The sequence below is a fragment of the Salminus brasiliensis genome, chromosome 14 (genome assembly GCF_030463535.1).
Source record: "Salminus brasiliensis chromosome 14, fSalBra1.hap2, whole genome shotgun sequence".
NCBI lineage: Eukaryota > Metazoa > Chordata > Actinopteri > Characiformes > Bryconidae > Salminus > Salminus brasiliensis.
The window spans coordinates 10,572,948-10,598,926 of NC_132891.1; the positions used below are offsets into that span (position 1 = coordinate 10,572,948).

The 25,979-nt window shown below is 44.2% G+C and overlaps 1 protein-coding gene across 7 annotated transcripts in view; it reads right to left on the bottom strand.

The window, feature by feature from the left end:
• The window catches only part of agrn (agrin), a 292,247-nt gene that overhangs the window by 52,851 nt on the left and 213,417 nt on the right, over nt 1–25,979 (bottom strand). For all 7 annotated transcript variants that reach the window (XM_072656450.1, XM_072656453.1, XM_072656449.1 and 4 more), the window contains 7 exons: nt 20,723–20,920; nt 18,733–18,933; nt 8,488–8,630; nt 7,077–7,182; nt 3,888–4,001; nt 2,770–2,934; nt 527–670 (listed from right to left, as the gene is read on the bottom strand). In XM_072656450.1, the coding sequence (XP_072512551.1) occupies nt 527–670; nt 2,770–2,934; nt 3,888–4,001; nt 7,077–7,182; nt 8,488–8,630; nt 18,733–18,933; nt 20,723–20,920 (1,071 nt within the window). The remainder of the gene's footprint in view (nt 1–526; nt 671–2,769; nt 2,935–3,887; nt 4,002–7,076; nt 7,183–8,487; nt 8,631–18,732; nt 18,934–20,722; nt 20,921–25,979) is intronic.

Consider the following 25,979-nt stretch of genomic DNA (forward strand, 5'->3'; position numbering starts at 1 on the left):
ACGTCTAATTTCCCCCGGCTCCTATCTGATTTCTAAACGGATAGACACCTTGTTAAATAAATGGTTCGATCCTGAGTGTATAATTTGATACTAACGAAACGCTGTCAAGATATCAAATTAGGTTCTGCTCATTCGAAAGGTGTGGTAATGTTTGGCCCAAAAAGAGAAGATCCCCACAAAAAATGGATATTAATAAGATCCAAAACGTAACAAACATGCAGAGATCAAAGCCAACATGTCTGGACAGAATCCTTCAGTTTTGGGTCTCATTAAAATCTAGCAGAGACAGGGAAAGCCCACCCCTGTCAGGTACAGCTGACATGGAGAGAAAGAGACTCTCTGCGTCTGAATGTGTGTGTGTGTGTGTGTGTGTGTGTGTGTGTGGTAAGTCTACAGGGTTGCCAGGTCTTCTCCGCTCTGCTGGTGGTGCATGGAGCAGCAGCTGGCACAATGTTCATGTCTGTGTGTGTGTGTGTGTATGAATGGGTGTATTATGGGGGTTGCGTGGAGGCAGGTAAGGGTTTACCTTTGTCACAGCCATTGGCCGCCATCTTGCTGCCGTCGGGACAGACGTCACACTTCATGCCCTTCACTCCAGTCTTACAGGAGCACAGCCCCGTCATCTGCTCACAGTCATCCCTCACAGAGCCCACTGCATCACAGTTACACGCTGCGGAGAGAGAGCGCGTGTGCGCGAGATAGAGAGAGAGAGAGAGAGAGAGAGAGAGAGCTATTCATGGTGCCAATGTAGTCCAACCACTACACTCAATCACAGATTCAACAAAGCAAAAATTGTCCAAACAAAACAAAAAACTCTCCAAATTGGTCCAAATTCACGGGGAAAAACAGCGAGAGAGAGAGAGAGAGAGAGAGAGAGAGAGAGAGAGAGAGAAGCAGAGGGTCAGAGAGCGGCAGTAAAATATAGATAGAGGGAGTTGGAGAGAGAAACAGTAAGAGAGATTGAAAGAGAGATCAGAGAGAAAAGAGAAAGTGGTCAAGAAATAAACAGAGGGCTATAGAGAGAGAGAGAGAGAGAGAGAGAGAGAGAGAGAGAGAGAGAGAGAGAGAGAAAGAGAGAGAGAGAGAGAGAGAGAGAGAGAGAGGGGAAAAAAGAGAGAGAAAGAGAAAGAGAGAAAAAGAGGCAGAAGAGCTAGAAGAAAATAGAGAGAAATGAGGGAGACAAACAAAGAGAGAGGGAGAGCGCGAGCCAGACAAGGCGAGGGGAAGTGAGAAAGCAAGAGAGAGAGAGAGAGAGAGAGAGAGAGAGAGAGAGAGTGGGAGAGGCAGTGAAAGAGATAGATTGAGAAAGAGTGTAAGGAACCTGAGCGAGAGAGGCAGCGTGAGAGAGCATAAGAGAAAAGCGTAAGAGAAAAATGTGAGAGGCAGTGAGAGAGAGAAATTGTGAGAGAAGCAATGCAAAAGAGTCAGAGAGAGATAGAAAGGCAGTGTGAGAGAGGGTGAGAGAGACAGACTGAGACTAAGAGAGAAAGAAGGCGAGAGAAGCAGAGAAGCAGTGAGATAAGGAACGCGAGAGGCAGTGAAAGAAAGTGTAAGAGAAGCAATGCAATTGAGTGACAGTGTGTGAGAGAAAAAGAGTAAGAGAAAGTAGGACAGAAGTTGTGAGATTGAAAGAAAGCAAGAGAGGTGGTGATAGAGGTTGAGAGAGAGAAAACGTGTGAGAGCAGCAGTGAGAGAGAGACATACTGAGAGAAACAGATAGAGACAGAGAGACTGAGAGAGAAAGACAGAGAGAGAGAAATAGGGAGCGAGATAGAGAAAGAGAGAGAGAGAGAGAGAGAGAGAGAGAGAGAGAGAGAGAGAGAGAGAGAGAAAAACAAGTTGAAACGGCAGAACAAGCTGAACACATTTCATTAGATTCCATGTGCTACTGAATTCAATTTCACTACACAAATACACACTCGACACTTCACACAGTCACACACACACAGAGTGTGTGTACACACACACTCTCGGCTCTATGACCTCTGGGCCATAGCAGAAGCAGTTCCTCCATGTCTATGACTACAGGCGCTGAGGGTTCATTGGAGGGTCAGCCAGCCCTGGGGTGAGAATGTGAGAGGCAACACGCACACACACACTACATACACACTACATACACACACACATACACACACTAAATCTCTCTAACTCGCTGACCACCCCTGGGATAATACAAACCACCTCATGCTGCTCAAATCAATGCCTGTTTTCCACCTCCTCCGTGCTGTAGTGATGCCCTAATACTCACGGCAGCCTGTTTGCTGCTCTACAGGTCAAAGAATAGTATACACGTATATACACAAACTCACACACACACACACACTCACACATTCAGTTTGTCTCAATGGCTCAAATGCTGCTGTCAACAAAAATCACAGTCAAGCTTAAGAAGATATGTGCAGGTTGTCTTTTTGGATTTGCACAAAAGTAGAGTCAAACTGGTTTTAGCAGAACGTTTAGCACTCGATAACAAAGCTCTGCAGAACCAACAGACTCATCCACTGAATAGCTAATATCTCCATCTCTGCAAAGAGGGGCAGGAAGCCCAACCGCCCAACCAACAGAAAGCATATAGATACAGCATATGTGTGTGTTTGTGCATTTGAACATCTGTGTCAGCAATGGGTGCAACTTAAAGCAGCTGAATGCATTTATTGGAAAGACTGTCCACAAACATTTGGACATATAGTGTCTCTTTAAATGTGCTATGAGCTTTAACCCTCAAATAAGCACAAGGGTAGCTGGTAGGAAGGAAAGGCTGTGTCTTACGCGTGCAGCCGCTCATGTTCTCCGTGACGATGCCGCGGAAGTTCCAGAAGCCCGGCTCGCAACGGTCACACTTCAGCCCCCCGACACCAGGCTTGCAGGAGCACTGGCCAGTGGTGGGGTCACATATGCCCCCGTATGAACCGTAGTGGTTGCAGTGACACTTGCCTGAGAAAGAAGACACACTCCTGTTACTCATGTTCATTACCGCAGCACAAAGACTTGCACATACATACACTACATTTTAAAAGTTTTCAGACGCCCCCTCATGTGTGCGGAGAGCTGCTGATGGCTAGCGGCATGACCGGGATTCAAACCAGCGATCCTCTGATCATAGTGACAGGCCCCCATATAAATATTTCAATTATAAATATTCTTAAAGAGGCAACACAGTTTTTGGCAGATAATGACGGTGAATTCGCATCTTCTCATATGATCTAAAAATGCCAACTACATACACTTTATGATGAATGGATCAATAGCAATGTCTCCAAATCACTTCATTTACAATTCTGCAGATATGAATGCAAATATACCATATGGACAAAAGTATTGGGACAGCTGCTTGTTCCTTGTTTATCTTGCTTTTGTTGGATTTGTAACTGCCTCTACTGTCAAGGGAAGGCTTCCTACTAGATTTTGGAGCATTGCCATGAGGATTGCATGCATTCAACAACACAAGCATTAATAAGGTCAGGATGTTGGATGATCACCACCCTTCCTCGTCCCCAACTCATCGCCATCACAGCACCATCACTCTTGGCACTAGGCGTGGCACCAATAGGTGCATGTTTATCTGCTCTAGAGGGTCCTGCATTTGCACAACTCTGTCAGATCTGGGTGCGACTTAAAGCAGCCGAATGCATTCATGAGTAGGGGTGTCCACAAACATTTGGACATGTTCTGTATGTCAATCTCCATTCGTATGAGACTCTGTGGTGACCGACTGCAAGCTGAATGCAGAAGATACACTCTTCTCTATTTCCTTCTCCACAGGAGAAGGAAAAAACTTTTCAGTCAACGTAAAAATATTTTTATTCCAAGTCATTTTGGAGCGTTTCTATTGGTCCGTTCATCATGTATGATATGACTGAAGTATAATAAGACATTAGATAACATACTAGGGCATCCAGCCAACTCTACACCCAGAGCAGCAGTCTTGCCGTCTTCACAGCATCCGTACACCGTGTCGCTGCAGCTGGTGGGGGTAAACAGGCCTCCAGAGCTGGGCTCGTCTGTGAGAGAAAAAATAAAGGAAAATAAAGGACGAGGGAGACACCAGAGGTGTGGGGGAGAGAGGAAAAGGAGAGAGAGAGAGAGACAGACAAACTGGAGCATGTTGAAAGATTTGCAGCGTTCTTTTAGGACAAATTAGACGTAGCAATCTCGAGCAAAAATGCAATTTAGAGCAGCACAATAAGAATAGCTGGAGGAGCAGAGGTGGGAGAGAGTCTGCGCTTCGTCTGCGAGATAACAATTCTATTTACAGTTCCAGACAACAATGCAAAAATCAGGGAAAAATGATGCTATTACCAGGCATGAAAACAAACAATGGGCAGCTCAGTGAATGTGCGGCGGGTGACATTTGACACATCCTAGGGGGCCTGTTCTTTCTATTTATCCCTGTCTGAGATAGCGGTGGCGGTGTGTATGTTGAGCGAAGACTTGCAGTGCATTGTGGTGCTGTTGCATGTGTGCATGAATGCAAGGGAATCTGCAGCCCATGCAATCTAGTGAGACAATGAGCATAAGAATGAAGGCACTCTTCGGGCCTGTGGCAGCTTTAACTAGCAGATATATTTAACGGAAGTTTAGTGGAAGCCAGATGGTCTCTCGTTCTCTCTCTCTCTCTTTTTGCCATCGCTCTCTTTCGCGCTCTCTCTCTCTCCGAGCACTGGCAGGCAATGGAGAGGAGAAGCAGATCGTTCTCTTTCAACGTGTTTGTGGTATGGCGTTTGGATCAGTGGCCGCTGGGTCATAAATCACGGCGTTGCTGGTGAGAGCGTGGCGTCGGGGCTCTAATGGTGATGAGTCGCTGGGCCTTTTCGTCGCACTTTCGTGGCGCCAGAGATGGGCTTCGGCCACACTTCATTAAACCTCTCCCTGCTGCACTGGCCCTATTATGACACGGGGACGTTTAATTTCATACTTTCTTTCTCCTGTCACCGTAGCCTTTTTCCCTCCTGTCCCCTTCCCAACATGTTAATCTCCACTGCAGTGCAATCCTTCTTCGACATGATGCCATTCAGGATATTAGGGTAGGTTTTGCAGAGGGCGGACAAACAGCTCAAGCAGATCTGAGAGTCTTAAAAAGGTACACTATATGGAAAAAAGTTTTGGGACACCTGCTCGTTCGTAGTTTCTTCGGAAATCAAGGACATTTGGAAAAAACGTTTATCCTGCTTTTGTTAAAGTAACAGTTTGTAGTGCTTGCTACTGAGTTTCAGAGCACTGCTGTGAGGATTTGATTGCATTCAGCGACAAGACCATCACTGAGCTCACCACTCAACCTCATCCTCAACTCCCCTCTGAAAAGTATTGGATGGAGCACCAACCATCATTCCAGAAAACACAGTTCCAGTGCTCCACAGCTCAATGCTGGGTGCTTTATACCCCTCTGGGGAAGTCTTTCTACAAAATTGTGGAGCATTGCTGTGAGGATTTGACTGCATTCAGCAACAAGAGCATTAATGCGCTTATACCACTTGGCCTTTCCAAAATCCAAAAGCTACCTGTATGTAGGCCCACACTTGACCTGGTCAACCAGCTTTATCATACTGGTCAACCAGTATGACCAATCTTGATGACTGTATTGGCCAGGCTGGCCATGCTAATAGACCAGCTAGTCTATCAAACTCAAATGCTTATATGCAAAGCTGGCTTACCAGTATGTTATTTTTTGTCCCTGAATGACTAGCTTTTCAACCACCTTGACCATCAAAGACCAGCTTTGACTCTCTGAAACCAGCTACCAGCCAAAGTTGAATTTGAGCTGGACTGTTCAGCTCAGAAATAAGAAGAATCACTGAAAGTTTCTTCCAGAAACCAAAAGATTCTTGTATTCTGTGCTGCCTTAGAGAACCAGCCATCATGACGTCTTTATTTTTAGCACAACAGACTGAAACTCTGAGCCACAGATTTCAGCCAGGGTTACATTACAAGAGTTATCGTTCCATGATAGTCATGAACTGGTGCCGGCCCCACTCTTACTCGATTAGTGTAATTGGGTTTGCTATAACGATCCACAAAATACCCAGAGATACCCAGTGTTTTCATTATCTCTAAGGATTTGAAAAGCTGTGTAGTGTACCCAAGGCTTTCGATTAGGGCCGAGCTGATGTATTCTTATAATCCGCCATTAAGGTTTTGTCATAAATCTTGTGTATAGATGCCTTTAACTTACCTTAAAGTGAACTGCTTCAGGTCATTTTATTAAAATTATGATTTCAGTGGAAAAAAAAAAGTTAATATCGATTGGCTCCTACTTTAGGAGCTAAAGAGTAGCAACAATCCTAGGTGCTTCACTGGGGGAATGGAAGCAAGGTTGTCTGGGGGTCACTAAGACCTAATTTCCAATTAGCGAAGCTGGCAGCGTGCTCTGGAGGCTTCCAGTCCGCCCGGGGCTCCGAGGTCGGCACGTGGGCAAAGCGGAGTCGTTTGCCGCATATCAACTGTGCGGGCCCAATGAGATTTCCATTGATCTGAGCTCGGCCAATGGGAGGAGGCAGCCAAAAGCCCCCTCGCACCGGTGGAAAGTTCTCCAAAAAGGATTGATTTTCCACGGCCGCTACAGAAGCATGACTGAGCCTGGCTGGAAGGCCTGAGAGGCTTTGGAGCAGAAAACTCAGCAAGAAGGAGAAGGAGTTATAGGGAGAAAGAGATAAGAAGGGGGTGGGAGAAAGAGAGAGAACGGGAGAGAGATGGAGAGAGAAAGAGAGAGAGGGGGTAGAAAGAGAATGAAAAAGTGAGATAGAAAAGGAAAGAAAGATTGAGCGCAAGTGTGTGTAGCTAGAATGAAACTACTGAGGCCTAAGGGAATCACTCTACCCTGATCACACAGTCTCTCTCTCTCTCTCTCTCTAGTTGTTCAGCTCTGGACTACACAAGTCCCTTGGAGCAGAGGAGCACAGCGCTTGCTTTCTGCTGCAGTCCCATGGTTTCACCCTTGCAATTCAGGGCCATTGTCTGAATAGTGGACAAGCTAAGAGAAATGGGTGCATATGAAAAGCTGAAAAGCTGTGGGTGTGTGAGGGTGGAGAGGGGCGGTGGGCGCAATAGAAATGGATGGAGGTTAATGTGGGCTTCCTTACGTGTACATGGACTTTGGCTCTGGAGCTGCAGATCCATCTGCTTCTCACACCTGGTCTTCTTCAGCTCACACTCGTTGGCGTAAGTGTGCCCGTCTGAGCCGCACACCTGCAAAACATCAGCGGGTACAGGCAAGCTCATCACACTGAAATCAAAAGAACCTTTAATTGCACTTCATTGTCTGCCCTCTAGCTTTCCTATTATTTCCTATTTTTCCTCAAAACCTAATGAAGCTGTTGTGAGAATGGAATAAAACAGCATGGATAGCATGGGACTCTTTTCAAACTGCTGCGAACGCAATGTCACTGGACATCTGAAAGTGCTTAGGAGAGAATGACTACTGTTACAGATGCCCATGCTGGCTAGCAATCAGTTTTTTTTAGAGGAGGGGGAAGGGGGAGGGCCACTTCAGGCCACCCAGACAGAAAGAGCCAACTGTGCTCTCTTGGTCATGGATGGCAGTGGTATTAGTAGACTGAACTCACAGAATCCTAATAATAGGATAAATTGGGTCTAACCAAAGCCAAAGCTAAGCTTCATGATTTGTAGGCCTCAGTCATGAGCTGGTTGAAGAGTCATCATGAACATCATGGAGTGTCCAAACAGTACAGGCTCCTGGTGGCATTTCACATCAGTCGGAGTATATCAAATGCTTGATTTGACTGTGGACTCAAATCTAGTAGTGTATATGTCTCAGTCTGAATGGATCCCACCTGCTGCCAGTGACACCTGAGCGTGCGAAACACATTAAACAGTGCAAATAATTATTGCCACACTCTTTAGCTTAATTAATTGAGCAGTGGTGGGCACGCTAAACTGCCAGGGCAGAAAAAAGCCTGGACGCTTGTCTTCCGTGGATTTTGAGGGATGGCGCGTCGAGCCGAGCTTTTGACCATTGCCATCAAGTACGGAGGGGCTGGTCCTTTCTGGGCTTTGTAGGCCATTACACCCACCACTCACACCCAGATGTGTTATTTCATCTGTTACTGTGTCAACAGATACAAGGGTTAAATAGCAGAAAGTGTTTTGCTATCTGCAACTCCCAACAAGGACGTATCTGGGGCCAGAAGGTCAGCGAAGTGGGCGAAGTGGACCGCATGGTTGCTGGTTTGGCAAGGCACCCAACCCCCAATTACTTCTTGTGCGCTGAAGGTGCTGCCTACTGCTCTGAGCAAGTTAGAAAAGTGGGCTTGGGACTGGAAGGTTGCCGGTCTGATTCCCAGGATCGGTATTCGCAGCTGAGGTGCAGCCGCTTTCTTTAGCGGTGATCCCCAATGTTTCAGTCTCCAAAAAATTCCAAAAAAGTAAAAAGTCGGATAGTGTGAGATACTCCATCTACCCAGTCTTGTCAGAACCGTTTGTCAAAAAGTGTGTGTATGAACATGCAGGTGTGTGTGTGTGTGTGTGTCTGACCTGACTGCGAGGCACATTCTGGCAGTTAAAGTCGCACAAGCAGCGGTCGTCCTCCATGTCCTCATCCCACGATCCTCCATACTTCCTACAGCGTTCCTGCTCGCACGCCTCCACCCCAGAACCTGAGCCTCCAGAACCACACTCTGAAGAAACATGGACAGAAACAAACACACACACACACACCTTGATCAAAACACACTACCGCCACATATAGCTACAAAGCGCCCCACGGCCAGCTCTGAAGACAGAAGCAGACGCCTTACGACGACAGCTCAGATCTCTCAGCAAGTAAAGTAGCTTAGAAGTCCTGAATCGGAAGAAGCATGAAGACAGGGAGAGACACATGGACACAAGGGACCACACAAACATAGACACATTTGCATATCTTAACGCAGCACATTGTCTACTAATAAAGTCAAATATTCTGGGATACTTTCAACCATGCTTTTTTTTATCTATGGCTGCCAAGAATTAATAGGCGCTGGCTGGTGAAGTATTCGTACAGTCGGCACATGCCGGGCGGAGGAGATTGAAAATTGCTTCACGTTGGAGTGGAGATTGAACCAAAGGCACTGCTGGAAGCATGAGATAATGACCGACCATGGAGAGGACCAGCGATTGACAAAATAAATTAACAGCAACATCGCCGCGCCACCAGCGCAGCTTCTTTACATTTCAATTAAAGCGGGAGATGGGCAGAAAAATTGGGAAATATTAGCGCTCACTTCTCCGCTGCAGGAAATCAATGGGCAGGTCTTATAGCTTTAATATCCCGATAGGAGGACTGTACTCCTTTGTGTTAGCGGTAATTAGCATCAACTCGAGCTAAGCGAAGATTACCAATGCAGGCAAGTGTGAAATTATGAAGGGCAAATCTAGAGTCTTACTCTCCATAAAGCTTTGAGCATTATGATAAGGAAACGCTAAGGTGTCCCAGGAGTGCTCTCCCAGTGAAACAGATTTGAAGCGTCTCATAAAGCACAATCTTTTTTTTTTCTTTTTTTTTTCCTTTTCCTCCTCTCCTATTTATTGAAAATGACTGCTCATTAGTCAAGTGAGTAGACTCACTGGAGATATTACACCCTCCACTCTATCAGCGAGCATTAACGTTATGGCCAGTGACAGCTGTTGAGGAAATCTCTTAAGAGTAGTGTCTCTCCGAGCATCTGCACCTAATAACTCTCAACACATAATATGCAGCTGTGGAGACGAGTTTACAGGCTTTGGGTAAAACACAGTGCTTGTGGCCAGTTCAAGCCTTAGATGTCGAGAGATGTCACTGTTGTGTGACATGGAACAGACAGTAGAATAAGGCTGGATTGACCAGAGGATTGTTAGTTCCAATCCTGGTCATGCTGCTAGCCATGGGCAGCTGGGGCCCAGAGGGAGCACAACTGGCCTTGCTCTTTCCAGGGTGGGCAGATGGCACTTTCTCCCAACATCACTCCAGTGCCATGCTGGCTGTCACTGGTGTCTGCTGGCCGGTGACGTTGCATCGGCGGCAGTTCGGAAAAAGAGGCGGTGGCTGGCTGGCTGCACATTTGTCGGAGAAGGCGTGTGTCGGTCTTTACTCTCCCAGTTACGGGAGCATTGCATGTGATGAGGATGGGTAATTGGCGATTCAAATTTGGGAGAAAAAAAAAGGTGGAGGGGGGGTTTCCTGGGAAGGATTACAAAGTGGGGGAATAACGAATAGAGTACTATGGTCGCCTTATTGTATTGTGTTTAGTAATTTCTAAGCTTAGAGGTTTCTTTTGAATTATTAGTCTATTCTAACTAGCTAAGGTTTTTTCTTGGGTAAATAGCAAAGCACTGCTAAATGCCATAAATGTAAATGTAAATGTAAATGTAAATAACATACAGGGGCGGAGGTAGGGAGGAGCATAAAGCCACAAAGCTGGCAAGAGAGGGCTGTTGAGAGAAAGAAAACAAGACGGGCAAAACTAGACAGATAGAGCTGAAACAGGGAAGACATTACAGATTTGCTATTTTAATGTACTTACATAATTCTTCAATAATTATACAATATGTAAATTATGTAATGGGCAACATTTGCATTCCATTTACATGTTATGCCAACAGGCTTGAGTCTGTACTGCTTTATTCTGTTCATTTCAAAGCATAAACCAAAAACAAAGGCTTTGTATTAAATATTAAATAGATTTTATTATTAAAAAATGTTCTTTCTCTTCTCAAAATGCCAATAAAGTACATCACAATTTCTTGTTCGGAGCGTGTATTATAGGTCAGTCTTTTTTTGTCTGGCAAATTTGGAACTGCCACTTAACTCCTCTGCCCCTCGTAGCTCCCACCTAGTGTGTATCTCAAGGAATATCAGTCCAATGGCCAAAAGCATGATCAACCTTGAACCTGCTTAACTACATAACAAGTCCCCCTCGATAGGATGCGCCCTGCTCTACCCTACCTTTATGCTGTCTCAGGGTGTCTGATTCCAGTCCATATCTGATGTATTATAAGATTGTTCAACTTATTACTATCATATCCTACCGATCTGTATTTGTTTTAGGTCATTTTATCTACTAAGAGTGTCATGTTCCTCCTGCAGATCATTTATTTCTTAGCCACCACTTAGCCATGGCTGTACATTCAGCTTCATCAGCAAGTGCCGACCATCTAGATCCATATTCGAACCACATAATGTGTTAAACAAGAAGTCGGTGGTTGCTGCAGCAAGTGTTCCAGCCCTGTTCTCCCACAGCTTGCTCTAAACCTCTCATTTGAGCGTAGACGAGCCTGGTCGAGGCGAGCTCGCTCAGCTTGATGGGAAAATCAATACGATGCCGGTGAAACTGCCACTTAGCATAAAGCTTTTCCTTAAGCAGATTATGGAGCGGGTCAGGGTGCAGCGCAGGGCCAAGGGTGCAGCAACAGCAGCTGCATTCTAGCCTTTTTTGCAGCGCTTATCAAAACTCCACACTGACATGGTCCCACTGGATCCATACTTTGGAAGGGCATTCAGTTCATTAGCCTCGAACTGGAAACAATGAAGGCACTCAACTCTAGAGGTCTGGTCACATAAGATACACTGCGCAAACAGTTCTCTCTTTACACTCTACGCTTCGGCTCCAGACCATGATCAATGATAGGACGTGCCTAATATAGTGAGCTGATACTGTGGCCTTCTTTGTCACGGCAGCAAATGTACGGATTAATAGGGCGGGCCACAATGACCGCATGATAAAGGGATAGCATGGCCTTTTCTGTCATGCTAGCAAATGTATGGATAAATAGGCTGGTTAATTAATGATTAATTAGTGTATGCTGTATTACATGTGTAGTCAGTACTACACTATATAGACAAAAGTATTGGGACACCTACGTATTCATTATTTCTTCTGAAATCAAGGGTATTAAAAAGAGTTTATCCCGCCTTTGTTGGAGTAACTGTCTCTACTATCCAGGGAAGCCTTCTACTAGATTTCCGAGGAGCATTGCTATAAGGATTTGACAAGATTTGATCACCTACCCACCTGATCCTCACATTCCCAACTCATCCCAAAAGTACTGGATAGAGCACCATCCATCATTCCAGAAAACACAGTTCCACTGCTCCACAGCTCACTGCTGGGGAGGGGGTCTATACCCCTCTAGCCCATGCCTGGCATTAGACATCTGCTTCAGAGAGTCCTAATCTTTTGGCAGTACTTCTGTACAGAGACTAGACAAGCTGTGTGTGTGTGTATTTGCACATTTGTGTCAGCAATGGGTGCAACATATAGTTGCTAAATGCATTCTCAAGGTTTGATCACTGAAGGTGATCCAAAAGTATCTGGACACCGCTTCTAATTGGTAAATTCAACTATTTTAAGGTGCACCCATTGCCAACCACCTTGTACAATCAAAGAAAAGCAATGCCAACAGAATGGGGCGCTCCGGAGCCGCTGATCATGAGTCTAAAGACAAGCATAAGCATCTTCTAGAGGGACATAATGCCTGTGGAGCAGTAGAACTGCAATCTATAGAGTGATGGAGCTCCATCCAGAACCTTTGGAATGCTCTGGAGTGACGTCTGCAATCCAGAACTAATCACTCAACGTCAGTACCTGACCTCACACAACAAATTCAATCAAATCCTCACAGCAATGTTTCAACATCTTGTAAAAAAAAAGAGCCTTCTCATAAGAGTAGAGGCTACTTATATCGCATTGTAACCCCATGTATCGTGACACGTGCCGTATCTTCAGGTTCCTACCAATACACAGCGCTAGTGTCTACAAACTTTTGGACAGCGTTTCATGATGTAATATTATATTTGCTCTTACTAATAAATCAGATCAGACCTTCTGAAGCACTTGTCTACTGCCAGAGCCAGGGATCATCTTAATGGTTCAAACACATCGACAGCGGCTCTCTCTGTAGGAGCCCACTCCTGTAGCTTGGCTATGATTAGGCTAGTGCATGTGTTGTCCAGCAGGACTGAACTGCAAGGGGCCCATGTGGATTCTGAGCACACGCCGGTACAGTAAATTTCTTTAAAGCGAGGCTTCCGAGCTCAGAACCCCAATCGCAGCACTCCCGTAATCATTTGTATGTATGAAGCTCTTCGGGGCACCTAAGGCCTTTTATGCAAGCTAAGCAATAGAAGGATACTTTCATAGTCTATATTCTACTCACGCATTAGGACTAAAAATTAAATAAAGAAAAATACCGGGTATGAAGTGAATAAATAAAAACCGAAGGCCCAAAGAGGAGGGGGACGACGAGGAGGGTGCTAATTAGTTTCTGCCCTTTGATGTCACTGCCACCCGCACCGCAGACGAACCTTTCAATTAGCAAATCCGGCAAAGACGTCTGCATCAGCTATTCTCAAAGCCCTTCCTCTTCCCTTTTACTCAATCATGTCCTAACGAGGGTCCATTTAGGCATGGGATTTCCATTAAGATGAAGAACTGAATGAATAAAAAAAGGCAGACAGAAGAACAAGAAGCCGAGAGGATAAACAGAGAAGAGGAGAAAGAAGTTCATACAAAAAACAGACAGACAGCACAATACTCCTATAATGAATTTTTTCTGAGAGATGGGCAGGCGGGCAGACTGGAGGACGGGGAAACGGAGGGACGAGAGAGCATGAGAGGACACAGAGAAATGCTGGAGGAGAGCACGCTGACCTTCGGATGTAAGCTCCGGCTCAGTGGAGGAAAGTGCTCCACTATCAGTAACATGGCACTGCATTAATCCCTCAGCAAATGCACAGCAAACCATCACCATCACACACGCAGGTGCTTTCACTCTCTCTCACTCTCTCTCTCGCACGCTCGTGCACAGTCGTTCACATTCTCTCTTAGGAGACATCAACATACACATTAATCACGCACAGCAGACAGCCATGTGACACAGGCACAAAGGCAAATACACACCTTGGCCTTTTGCGACAGATACACAAGGAGTTTGTTTACCTATTGTTTGTTGGTAATTTGTCAGGCCGAGGCACTGAAGAGCTGGACAGCACGTTAGAGCCAATAAAACCCAGCCAACGTAAAGAGTGATAGAGCTTCACTCCCGCCGCTGGGCCTCGGAAACAGAGCGGTGTCTTAAAGTGACAGCTGGGCGGGAAATCTAATTTAGACAATTTTCCTCTTAACTCAAATGTAGTCCATCAGCCGGGACATGATCAGTGTCTTAAACTTGCTCCTTTAGCTTTGCAATGGAGCTATGAAGCTAATGGGGTCTGCTAGCACTGGCCACATTAATCAAATATTTGGTTCTTACGCTGGGATTCGCTTCTCTATATGTAACGTCTTTTAATGAGCCACAGAAATAAGCAGTTCGTTTAATTTAGCGTCGCTTCCACACAAACAGCATGTATCTACAAAACAGCAACTTTACAGCTGAAGAAAATAAAAAAGTTAACTTTCAATTGACGTCAATGTAAGTCATTTTCTCGAGGCCCATTCATCATAAAAAAATGCTACATTTACATTACGCCAAAACATAATAAGCCTGAGGTACTTAAGATGCAAAAATGGAGGCACAAGGTTTTTGTGAAAATGCTCCTTCTAAATCATAGCTGCTTTGGTTGAACAAATCAAAAATTCATTTCAGGCATCCTTAGTGCACAACAGCACTGCTTTCCATGCGGCCATCGAAGCTGATTAGGCCATGATAAAGAAGACCACATAAGACCAAGAATAGTAATTATAATAAAATAATAATTATAATCAAAAAAATGTTAGAGACTGGAAGAGACCGGCATACCACAAATATGTCAGTGTAGCGATCCTTAACATTTAATATGCCTTACACATTATGCTAGGCTAGTTAGCGTCAGATAAAGCCGTTAAATATGTTACTGTCTGGTTTAGTAGACAGTTTGTGTTTAATACATTCTAAGACACTTTGTTTTTTTTGTTTGTTTTTTTTTTTGGGGGGGGGGGTGTTAACTGTCAAATGCTGTCTGGACAAGCCCTTTGGACAACATCTGGACAAAAGCACAGTAAGTTGCATTGAAAAATGTAGCATCCTCCACAAAGCCGGAATTTTGTATATTCTTTTGTTCATTGTTATATATTTTATAAAAGGATGACATGTGCTGTCAAACCCTGCAACAGTCTAGGTGAGATTACCTGAGACATGGTTTGAGGAGTGTGTGAGATGACGTATGGATGCCTGGGAATGAGCATGAACGAGCATGTACCTGCACCCTAAGGGCGTTTTCACACCTGCGCTTTTCAGTGTGGTTAAATCAGACCCTGGTTCGCCCTTTTCACCCTTGGTGCGATTTGTCTGGGCATGTGTGAATACAGAAATGCCGACCAGTACAACCACACTGAGACCCTAAAGAGGAGGTGGTCTCGGTCCTGTCCAAATTAAGCCTTGATCCGACCCAACTATCAAGTGTACTCCGCCGGTATACTGCCCAGACAATTCCTATAGCTATGAACAAATGCAACCTCTGCTGTTGCTACAGGTTAAATGGCACAGAAATATGCACTAGTCCAGAACACAGGACCTTTTTCCCATATTTACTGTTTGCTGTGATGCATGTTGGTCCGCTTGGATGTTTCCCTGTGAGCTCAAATTCTCAAATGCTAAAAACTCTGACTAACTGATTATGACCAAATCAAACCAACTACAGCCCTAACATCTGCCCTCTCCTGGTCCCTCACTTGGACTTATCCTCCAATCATGGCTTATGACTTACTTGCTGATGCTCTGCCCTGCTCCGGTGTATCATTCCGATATTTGCGACACATAATCCTATTTAGCAAACGTGTATTCAATTAAGAGGGGGGCGGCTGCTCCCAGGTGATGCACCGCACTCGCCCGCCACTTTGTCAGTGTCTACAAAGAGGCTGAGCTTAAGCCTAGCGGAGTGTGAAATTAAACAGGTGATAAATTTCCCCGTGCGGCCAAACCCTGGGAACACTGTCATTTTTCATTACCGCAAAATAAAAGAGTGAGAAAACACTCCCATTTCTTTCCAGTAACTAATGAACACGGGCTTTAAAGCCCGCTCTGAATAAATGAATAAATCGCCTTCGCGTTCCCAAGCCCCCGCTGGTCCGGCAAGAACATATTTTCTGCTTTTGACACTGTATTTTTGCAGAGGAGTTATGGTAAGCACCAAAGTAAACGCTCTGAGGGGCCTAGCCATCAGATAAACGCGGCAGATTGGAAGAGAGCTATAGGTCAACACTGAATACTGTGCCCCACTAGATAAAATAGCCTCTTCTTTCCCATCGCGCCAGCCCCTATCACTATTGTTCCTGCACAAAGGCTTAAAGCCCGGAGCCAGAACATTGCCTTAGCTGCAGCTGGGTCATATGACCACAGCAAGGGCACGGGCAGAAGGATGCTGAAACCGTGGCCTCTGGGAAAAGCCTATTGAGCAGGCCGGTCTCTAAAAGCAACATCTCCACAGCCCTCAGGAGGGCAAACACAAAAGCAGTGATGAGACGGTGTGAAAGAAGAGAGCAGAAAACGTGACGATTGTTACTCGTCAATGGGTTGTTAGGGATGACAGACAGATAGAGTGTGTGTGTGAGAGAGGCAGAAGGAGAAAATGCACTTTTCTTGGGCATAAAAGGGGAAAAAAATTCTAGTATTTCATGCTCCACATACGAAAGGTCAATCGGCACAGATAATGAGGCGATGCTAAATTGACTGCATGAAGCCCAGTGTTAAAGCCGAGCCGCTCATCCAGACAGCCTCAGGCAGCAAAACCACAGGAGCCGTATAGAGAGTCAACAATAATAGGGATTTTGGCCTGGAGTCGGTTACGTCTCATGCTTCGGCTGCATCTGTCTATCTGTCTCCCGCTTTCTGCTCGTATTAGGATCAGCTAAAACTTCTGTCTCATGCCGTTAGCATCTGGCACTGATGTGCTGCGGCCGGCAAGAAACAGACACGTACAGTAGCAGGACAGTGAGACGGCAGCAAACGCTCCCAAAAACAGGAGCCAAGGGGGCTGGGTGGCGGTGACCTCAACTGACCTGTTCATGCCCCGCCCATAAACACATGCTTTTATTTGACAGAATACTGTCAAATATTCATATCCTGCAGGGAGTCGCTTACAAGACTGAGTTCAACTGAATATTTGACAGTATTCTATCAAATAAAGCGGTTTGTTTAGTGACTTATCAACTTAAAGGGGAACTCCACCCATGTTTAGGTGTTACCTCACAGGAATTTATTAAATGAAATGGATATGAATATGCCTCACGCCTGAGACAGTATTCTCCTAATTTTGCAATAAGGTTGTGTAATAAAATAATAATATATATTTTTTAATAAATCCATGGCGGATGGGTACATGGCAAAATAATCCCCAAACAAATAAATAAAATGTCTATTTTTTTGTTGTAGACAAGTCAGAGGTGTAACAACCCTTTATGGCAACATTTTCCAGGACTTTTCCAGAACAGTCTCCATGACTCCCATGCAAAACAACATACATTACCATTACTGGTTTTACACACAAGGTTACTGGATGTACTATTCAACACCCTGTACTATATGCAAATCTCTTCTGTAAGATGCAAATCCCTCAGTAAATCCTCTGGTGCTTTTCACATCTGAGGCTCATTGCTTTCAGAATTGCCCTTGGAGACGGACAGACTAGTTATCCAGAGTGAAATAATGGCTGTACGGAAAGGAAGCCATATTGCAAGTTAAACAGAAAGTCATGAGCACAGCGAAAGCTAACGCTTTTTGCTCTCATGCCTTAATCATTAATCACAATTCCAGGAGAAAATATGTGCGTTTACATATGGCAGAAATAATGACTCACATCCTCATTAAAATGTGTACACTTGACACCAAATTAGGAGAAAATGAACTGCGGCTGGACTAACCGCCGACTGACAATACAAGTTCCAATTATATACATACAGTTTTTATTGTCTATATAGTGTTAGGTTTACTAATGTTAAACACTGTGATGACAGGGTGCTGCTGTCTTGTATCTGTCGACATGACAGTGCAGCATGACACATTTCAATAAATAGGGCATAATTGCCTAAAATATGTAATATAAGTGGCTCAATTGCTTACAACTTCCAGGACATAATTTTTGCTAATTTCCCATTTTGGTTTTCACGACTGGAAAACCATTTACTAAATGTCCATGTTTTCCAAATTTCCCAGAGCACGTAGGAACCCTGTCTAGTTCCAATCACAAACACTGTTAAGACAACTTTTAAAACACCCGGCATGACTTTTCCATGACTTAGCAATATAATTATGCAGAAATTGACTAGAAAAAGTGATCAAATTCTCTCTTTTTGAATTTTGCATTTGTGGTTTAAACTGCTTTAGAAGTGGACTATGTTTTATATATTTTATATAATGGGACTTGAATGAATAAATAAATCAATTAATGAAAAAAATAACACAAAAATGTACTTAAGTTAAGTTAAGTTAAGTTAAATTAAATTAAATTAAATTAAATGTAATTAAATTAAATGTAATTAAATTAAGCCTTAATACTATTAATGCACTCTACATATGGGTATTTTGACTGAAAATGTATTGCCTGGCATTATTAATATTAGAGCATTTCTATTGGTCCGTTCATCAGAAAAATTCTGACACAATATAAAGAACAACTGCCAGCTTCACATTATGTCAGAAAGCCAAAATCAGCAAAAATTGAGATACAAGGTTTTTGATTGACAGTAAGAATATACATCCTCTGCTGCATTTTACTGCATGCAAAAAAAGTGTGTCATGAACGTCCACACAGCGATGTACAATTTCGAGCGTGTACATAAGCAGGCAGCCTACCTTCATCACACATGTCGGGCTTGGCCACCGCTATGTTCTTCTTCAGAGTGCACGAGGCCAGGCGCAGTTCACAGTGGTTGTTGTAGGTGTTGCCGTCCGTGCCACACACACGCTTAATGGGCTCACCTACACACTGAGGGCACTCGCACTTATTCTGATAACAGTGGGCACCCCAGCTACACACAGCGCCGCCACAGGTCTCTGTTGACACACAGACACACACACACACACACAAAGAGACACACACAAGGACATGGTATATGAAAAAAACACATACGCATGCATAGCATACTCCAGGCATCGAGCATGTATAGTTGCTGGGCATATAAATAACTGATATGTGCATTCAATAAACAAGGGGCAGTATGTTACAGTATGGGTGACAGTGTTATAGACTGTGTCTTGCGCTGCCTTCATTTGGTATCTGGAGCCTCTCAAATACGAGCTCCTGATCTGTATTTCCTTTTAAGTCGAAATTAGAAGAGGAAACAAATGAAAAAAGTGTAAAAAGTGCAGATTAAGGGAGGCTGAAAATAAGAAGGTCATTTTTTATGACTTTCATAGTCATTAAAAAATGTCTTGTATTTTTATTTCCAACCATAACCGCTGGGCCTGTTATGCTGTGTTTACATATTTGTGTTGAAAAAATGTCAGCAATGATATAATCACCACCAGTGTGTGGTCAACACTGGCACGCATCAAAGTACACTGTAAACGATGGTCTCTTTCACATTTCTGGCTTTTGAAGTATTTCCACAATGTTCACTTTTTAAAGCTTTATGACCAAAATAGCCAATATAATGACCATTTTCTAGAATAAGAATTAAGCAGGAGGATTTCAGTGCTGTGCAATTAAGGCCGACATATCTGAATGACCTCTGTTCTGACTGGCATCCCTCTATTCTGCCTCATTCATAAGGCTGTCCAGGCTGAAACACTCCTTTTAGCTTTAATATGAATGGGTGGTTTTTATGACATCACAAAAATTGTCATCATTTTTTTTTTCTAACCAGTTTAAATACATGACATTTATTGGTGGATATAATGTAATAGATAGAGAATTTCATAGTTTCACACTATACGGAACCTTTCACTTAAAAGTTCGTTAAAATTAAGCTGATTGAACTGCACACAGTAAGTTAACAGAATGTAAGATGGGTTCATGCTTCCTTAACTTACTACTTTTAGACATTTTTGCTATATAAAAAGATAAGGCAGCCTGTTGAGCAAATTTCCTGTTAGTATATCAAATATATATGTGGTATTTTATGAATGTATTAGTTACCATGGTGATAGAATTACTGGAATAACTGTGCCATTCCCGCTCTCGCGTGTGTGACGATGGTGTTGGCCATTAATTTATCCCAAAATTCTGAACACATGCCAACCTTCTTATGGTGTAATGGTGAAATTTGGGTTTCATTGATACGGTTGGACCTCAGTGACGCTTAGTGGTCAGAAAACAATGTTGATGTTTTGCTGACCACTGACACTGGTATTTGCCACTGAAAAATGTCAGGCATTCTGTTTGTCGTCGTCCATCTACAGTCATAATGTAAACACTGCATTACTCTTACAAAATAAAATGGTTAGATGCCATAGAAGAACCACTTTTAGTTCCATAAAGAATCATTTTGTAGTGGAGATGTGTGAGTAAAGGTCTAAAGACCCTTGCAACTTGCAACTGACGTGCTTCTTCATACTCATACATCTTTATTACAAACATGGATCTTTATGGGACCAAATATGGTTCTTCTATGGTTTTGTAGTGTGCACTTTTTACAAGGGGTAAACAAGAACACAAATGTCATAGTGTAATTCTGACGTCATATCTGGCAACCATGCGAAGGCAGCGCTGAAAGTCATGCACCGCACATGGCCATGAAGGTCAGCTGTCCTTTGCGTGCGTGGTGGGGGAGAATGAATGTGCGATGAGAGATGAGAGAGGAGCGGAGGGCTGTTTTCGGCGGGCGGGCGGGCGGGCACTCACTGCATTCTCCACGGGCCAGAACTCGGAGCTCCAGCTGCTTGGTGCAGGCCTTCACGTTCAGCTCGCACTCGTTGGCGTAGGTGTTCCCGTCGCTGCCGCACACGGGCTGTCGTGAACCCACACACTCGGTGGGGCAAACGCAGCGGCCTGTCTGCGTGTCGCAGATAGCGCCGAACGAGCAGTTAGCGCAGGCCTTATCTGTGGAAGAGAAGTTAGTGGACATTAGTCTGGAGACACAGTCTGGAGAGGCGAGATCAGGCCAGATTCGAAGCGAACCTGCTTCAGCCAGGCGTCTGAAGGCAGCGAGAAATAACAGATGGTGAGGTTTGCAGGCCTACGTTTGCTTCTCAAAAGAAAATATGGATTCAAATCCAAAGCCAGGTGTGGCGAGAGTATGGTGTATTGTCCTTCAACAGCGATGAATAGCTTTTCAACTTTGTATCGTTTGTAAGCCTCCCTCTGAACACATACACAGAAGCCTTAAAATAGCTAGCTAAATAAGAGAGACGTCGGAGCAATGAATGGAAGCAAGCTGTCTGTATTGTGCTGAGAGTACTCACAGATCTCTATACACGGAACTACGTTTCCATTACACACAGATCCCTATGTGAGCTTGACTACCATGGGATCCGGATAACACACTCCAACCACGAATGTAGTTACACTGTTATTTGTGCCTGTAGTCTTGCAAATGTATATGAATAGAGAGGGCTGTTTGCTATAGGTGTCTCTCAGCAGTAGACCTCTGCAGTGGTGTCATTTTTATATTAGGAACTCTGGGTCTAAGTGGAAAAGTAAATAGCACCCCTGTGGTAAACAGCAATGTTCCAATCCTTATATGTTTTACCATGTGTACAATTTCCTACCAAATATCACTAAATCCTAGGAATTATATGGTTATTAAAAAGCTGAAATACGGATTTTGCTACAAGCAAGCTCGTCAGATCAGTTTAGTCAGGTTGCTTTGGCAGCAGTTTAGTATTTTTACTAGCCAATGTTGTTATATAACAGTGTTACCATTAACAAGTCTTAGCGAGTATCAGCTGGCTTGTAGCATGGCTGTAGCATTATTCATATTTGGACGATCAAATGATCTCATAACTCAGACGATCCAATAATATTCTGAGGGAAAACAGGCATAAAACGAAAGATACTGGAATTGGAGAAATTCATTTTACTCATTAACCCTTGCAGTTCGATTCAGTTCAATAAAATTAAATTCAAATGTATTCATTTAGCATTTTTTCACAACAGAAGTTGTCACAAGGCAGCTTTACAGAGGTCCAAGCCTCCTCTGAGGCAAGTGGCAAGTATAAACACCCTCAGATCGACAGGAAGAAACCTTAAAAGACTTAAAAGGAGAACCCATTATCCAACAAAATAACAGACCAACAAGAATAACAGTTCTTACTATAGACACAATGCTCACTACTGGATGAGAGCATAACAGAATGAGTGGAGCATTTCCATAATGAAGCTGAGAGTTGAAACATAAATGACTGATCATGAAACCACACCAAGATCCCACCTCAAAATCCTGTTTATTAGCAGTAAGCTGTGTCAAAGGTTATTTAAGACCTTTTGTCTGTACTGTACTGGAGCACATTATAAGTAGCTGGTGTTGTTATCTGACAGTGGGGAAGTGTTAGAGATGACCGACTATCATGTAATGTCATTTCAGTGTGCAGGAGTCTTAGCTTGCCTGTTAAATCAATGTAGCATTTTTCATATTTCAGCTACTAAACATCACACAATTCAGAGGATTCAGGTAAATCCGGTGCAGTGTGACGGGGTGGTTGGTGGGTGTACAGTGGCTTTTTTTTCCTCTCTCATAGAGGAAAACTGCCCCACCCTAGAGCTTCTAATGTTGGAATACACACTGAAAACAAAAGGGACATGATTCTAGTGAGGTTAAAAATGACTAAAATGTGTTACACCAACACTTTAAGGGTTCTTTAAGGTCACTAGTTTCAGACAGAACATGTGAGAGACTCACTCTTTTCATTATCTATAGTTGTTGCATAGAATTCCTAATTCTATAGGCTTAAGTCTCTCTCTCTCTCTCTCTCCCCCATCCTAACATGGCAACCCATCACCCTGTTTCTAGTCTTGTCAAAGGCTGGAAGAGGCTGTCCACAGAAATCACTCCAGCAGACTCTTTAAAACAAACAGCATTTCCTCCCTTCTTCCACCGACACCTAATCACCTCAGATCTGGATTATTTGATCTGAAGAGTGCCAATGCATTTGATCCCTAGCTATGACGTCCTGAAGCTCAATTAATCAGGAAAAGACAAATCTGAATGCGATTCCAACTGGGATTGAATGAGTATGGCCAGTGACAATTACAACCTGGAGGATTCAATTAGAGTGCTGATAATAACAGCTGCTGATTTAGTGCTAATGGAGAGAGGTGCTCATGCATAAATCTCCCCGCACTCGCGGCATCAGCCTGTTTATTACGCATTAATAAAGTGGCCCATTCCTGGCTTCCGGAAAGTGCTTTTGCTGTGCGGACAGCTCCCGGGGCCCAGGCACCCGGCCGTGTTATTAAACACTGCCACCCTGCATGGCTAAGTGGCCACCCACGGCTCTGAGCGGGCCAAGAGCAATAAATCAACATGGTGTTGCCCAAAGCACCCCCTCCCCACCCCTCCACATACCCACCCCTGATAAAAGCACTTCTTTATCTACTGCACCTGTTAGGCCACCACTACGAAAGCTGCAGGAGCTACTTCTATAAGAGGCTGTATCCTGTAAACAGCTGCCCCAGTGCCCAGGCGCAACCCCCCCCCAACCTCCACCCCACGACAGGGGTCCAGACGGGCCAGCTTTCAGGGTGACATACGGAGGAGACGGAGCCCGCAGCCAGCACTGCTCTGCTCTGCTCTTAAGAGACCAGCTGCAAAGTGGCCTCGGCGGCCAGCGGAGACAAGGTGAGGACGGGCTTAATGTGTGGCCCACAACAGCAGATTGTTGTGAATGGTCACGAAGAAAAATCCCCCAGCGCGGGGCCCTCGCTCTATTAGTCTGCTCCATCAGCCTCTTCCTTTTTATTTACCTCCATCTCCCTCTCTCTCCAGGTCTCTCTCTCTCTCTCTCTCTCTCTCTATTCACTGCTTGATGATTTTTCTTCCTGGCTCGCCTCCCCTTGGCCGTCTCGGCAGCTTGCGGCTGACCTATATTCCCCAGCTCCCAACAAATAAGTATCATTTCCATCACCTGGCGAATCATGCTGTCATATTTTCTTTCCTGATGACACGGCGGCTCCTCTCTCATCAAGCTGTTTATAAATATATATGGGCGAGGTCTCTCAGAGCAGCCCAGATCCCTGTGAAGTCTATTAGTTCATCATGCTTCTCTTGGCCTGCCTGACAAGGTCAGCTGCCACTCACACAGCTGGGAAAAATTCCACATATATATATATATATATATATATAGAAACCTCACTTGGCCCCTGAGCTGTAAAGATAAGAGCATTTATGACTCTGAAGGTATAATCGTATGTACAATCATGAACATTTCAACATGGTAATATAATAAACACATCTATATGCGCATACACACATTTGCTTTCATATTTTGCCTGGTAGTGGGTTCATACATGTGTTGCATACAATTACATGCATACATCTGGGACAGCCAGGTCAAATGAAATCCTCCACAGACAACACACAGCACATTTTACCACATAATTACTGTTATCAGCTTCCCTAATATACTACATTCAGCAAATACAAAGAAACGGCATAATATGTCTATTTAGGTTTATGTTGAGGATCTACAAGATTACAGGCTGTCACTGCCTCGATAGGAGAAGGAAAAGCTGACCTTTAAGAAGGAAAAACGCTTTGCCCAACATCTCTCACTAGCGCAGTTGTCTACACCGGTGGTCTCCAACCTTAGCTCCTGGAGAGCTACCTTCTCGCGTACTTTGGATCCAACCTTAATCGCTCCACCTGTTCCAACTAATTACTGCCTTCAGAAGTCCTTGATCGGCTGAATGAGGTGTTTAATTTGGAATGGAGTCGAAACCTGGAAGAAGGGAGCTTTCCAGGAGGAGGGTAGGAGACCACTGGTCTACATTTTGGCTCAATCACTGGAGGTTTCATTGGAAGTTTGGGAAGTCCAAGAAAGAATAACTGGCTTGAACTGGCTGAAAGGATGCAGTTGGCTGGCTCCTCGTGTTTCAGAGACAACATGCACTAGCGTTCACACTCCCAGTGTTGGTGGCTTTGTACCATAAGAGGGGAGACTTGGCTAGTGGATAACAAGATTTTGTTCCATGTATTATTAGATAATCCCTATTGGTCCATTCCTCATGGAATGTTGACATAATGTGACAGGTCCTATAGGTCCCCTTACAAAGGTTGAGAGGTCCTATAAACTTCCATCACTCGCAACCAGCAGCTGTGGTGTATGTTGGATCAGGTCAGGATGTTGGATGATCACCACCCCACCTCATTCCCAACTCACAGCTCAATGCCGGGAGGATTTATACCCCAATACCCCATGTCTGGCATTAGGCATGGTGCCAACAGGTTTAATAGGTTTAAGTCCTATTCTATTGGCAATACTCCTCTACAGGGACTAGACAAGCTGCATGTGTGAATTTGCACATGTGCTTTGTGTCAGCAACAGAAGCTGAATGTATTTATTAGAAGGGGTGTCCATAAGCATTTGGACATATTGTGTGAATAGGAGCTTTTCAATGTTAAACGATTTTGGAGCATTTCTATTGGTTCAATGTCTTTGAGTGAAAGCAGTGACATATAACAATGTTAACTACCAAAATAATCAGAACGCTTTGTCCTAAAAATGTCTGAAAACAAACACAATCACACTCTCACACACATCCATAATGGCCGGCTGGGGCCTGATTTGTAAGGCAGTAAGGCTGTAGTCTGAATAGAGAGGGATAATTAATGGAGATAATAACAGAGCTCACTTGTGCTGGAGAGATGGGCTCTGTAAACAGGCCAGAAAAAGCAGGAGCCTGCGCTGGATTAGCTGTTTGGGGGCCGCTCTTTATTGCCCCGTTCCGCTGACGCCTGCTTTAGCACTGACTCAATGCCATCTATAGCTCTGCATTACCGATGCTCGCAATACGCGAGTGTGCAAGTGTGCATATCCAGTGGATTTGTGTGAGTGCGTATTTTTCTTTCTTTCTTTTTTTTTAAAATAAAGACTATTTATTACGCTGCAGAAACGCTACATGGGAACCTGCCTCCCACAGGCTTGTATTCCAAATTGAGTCG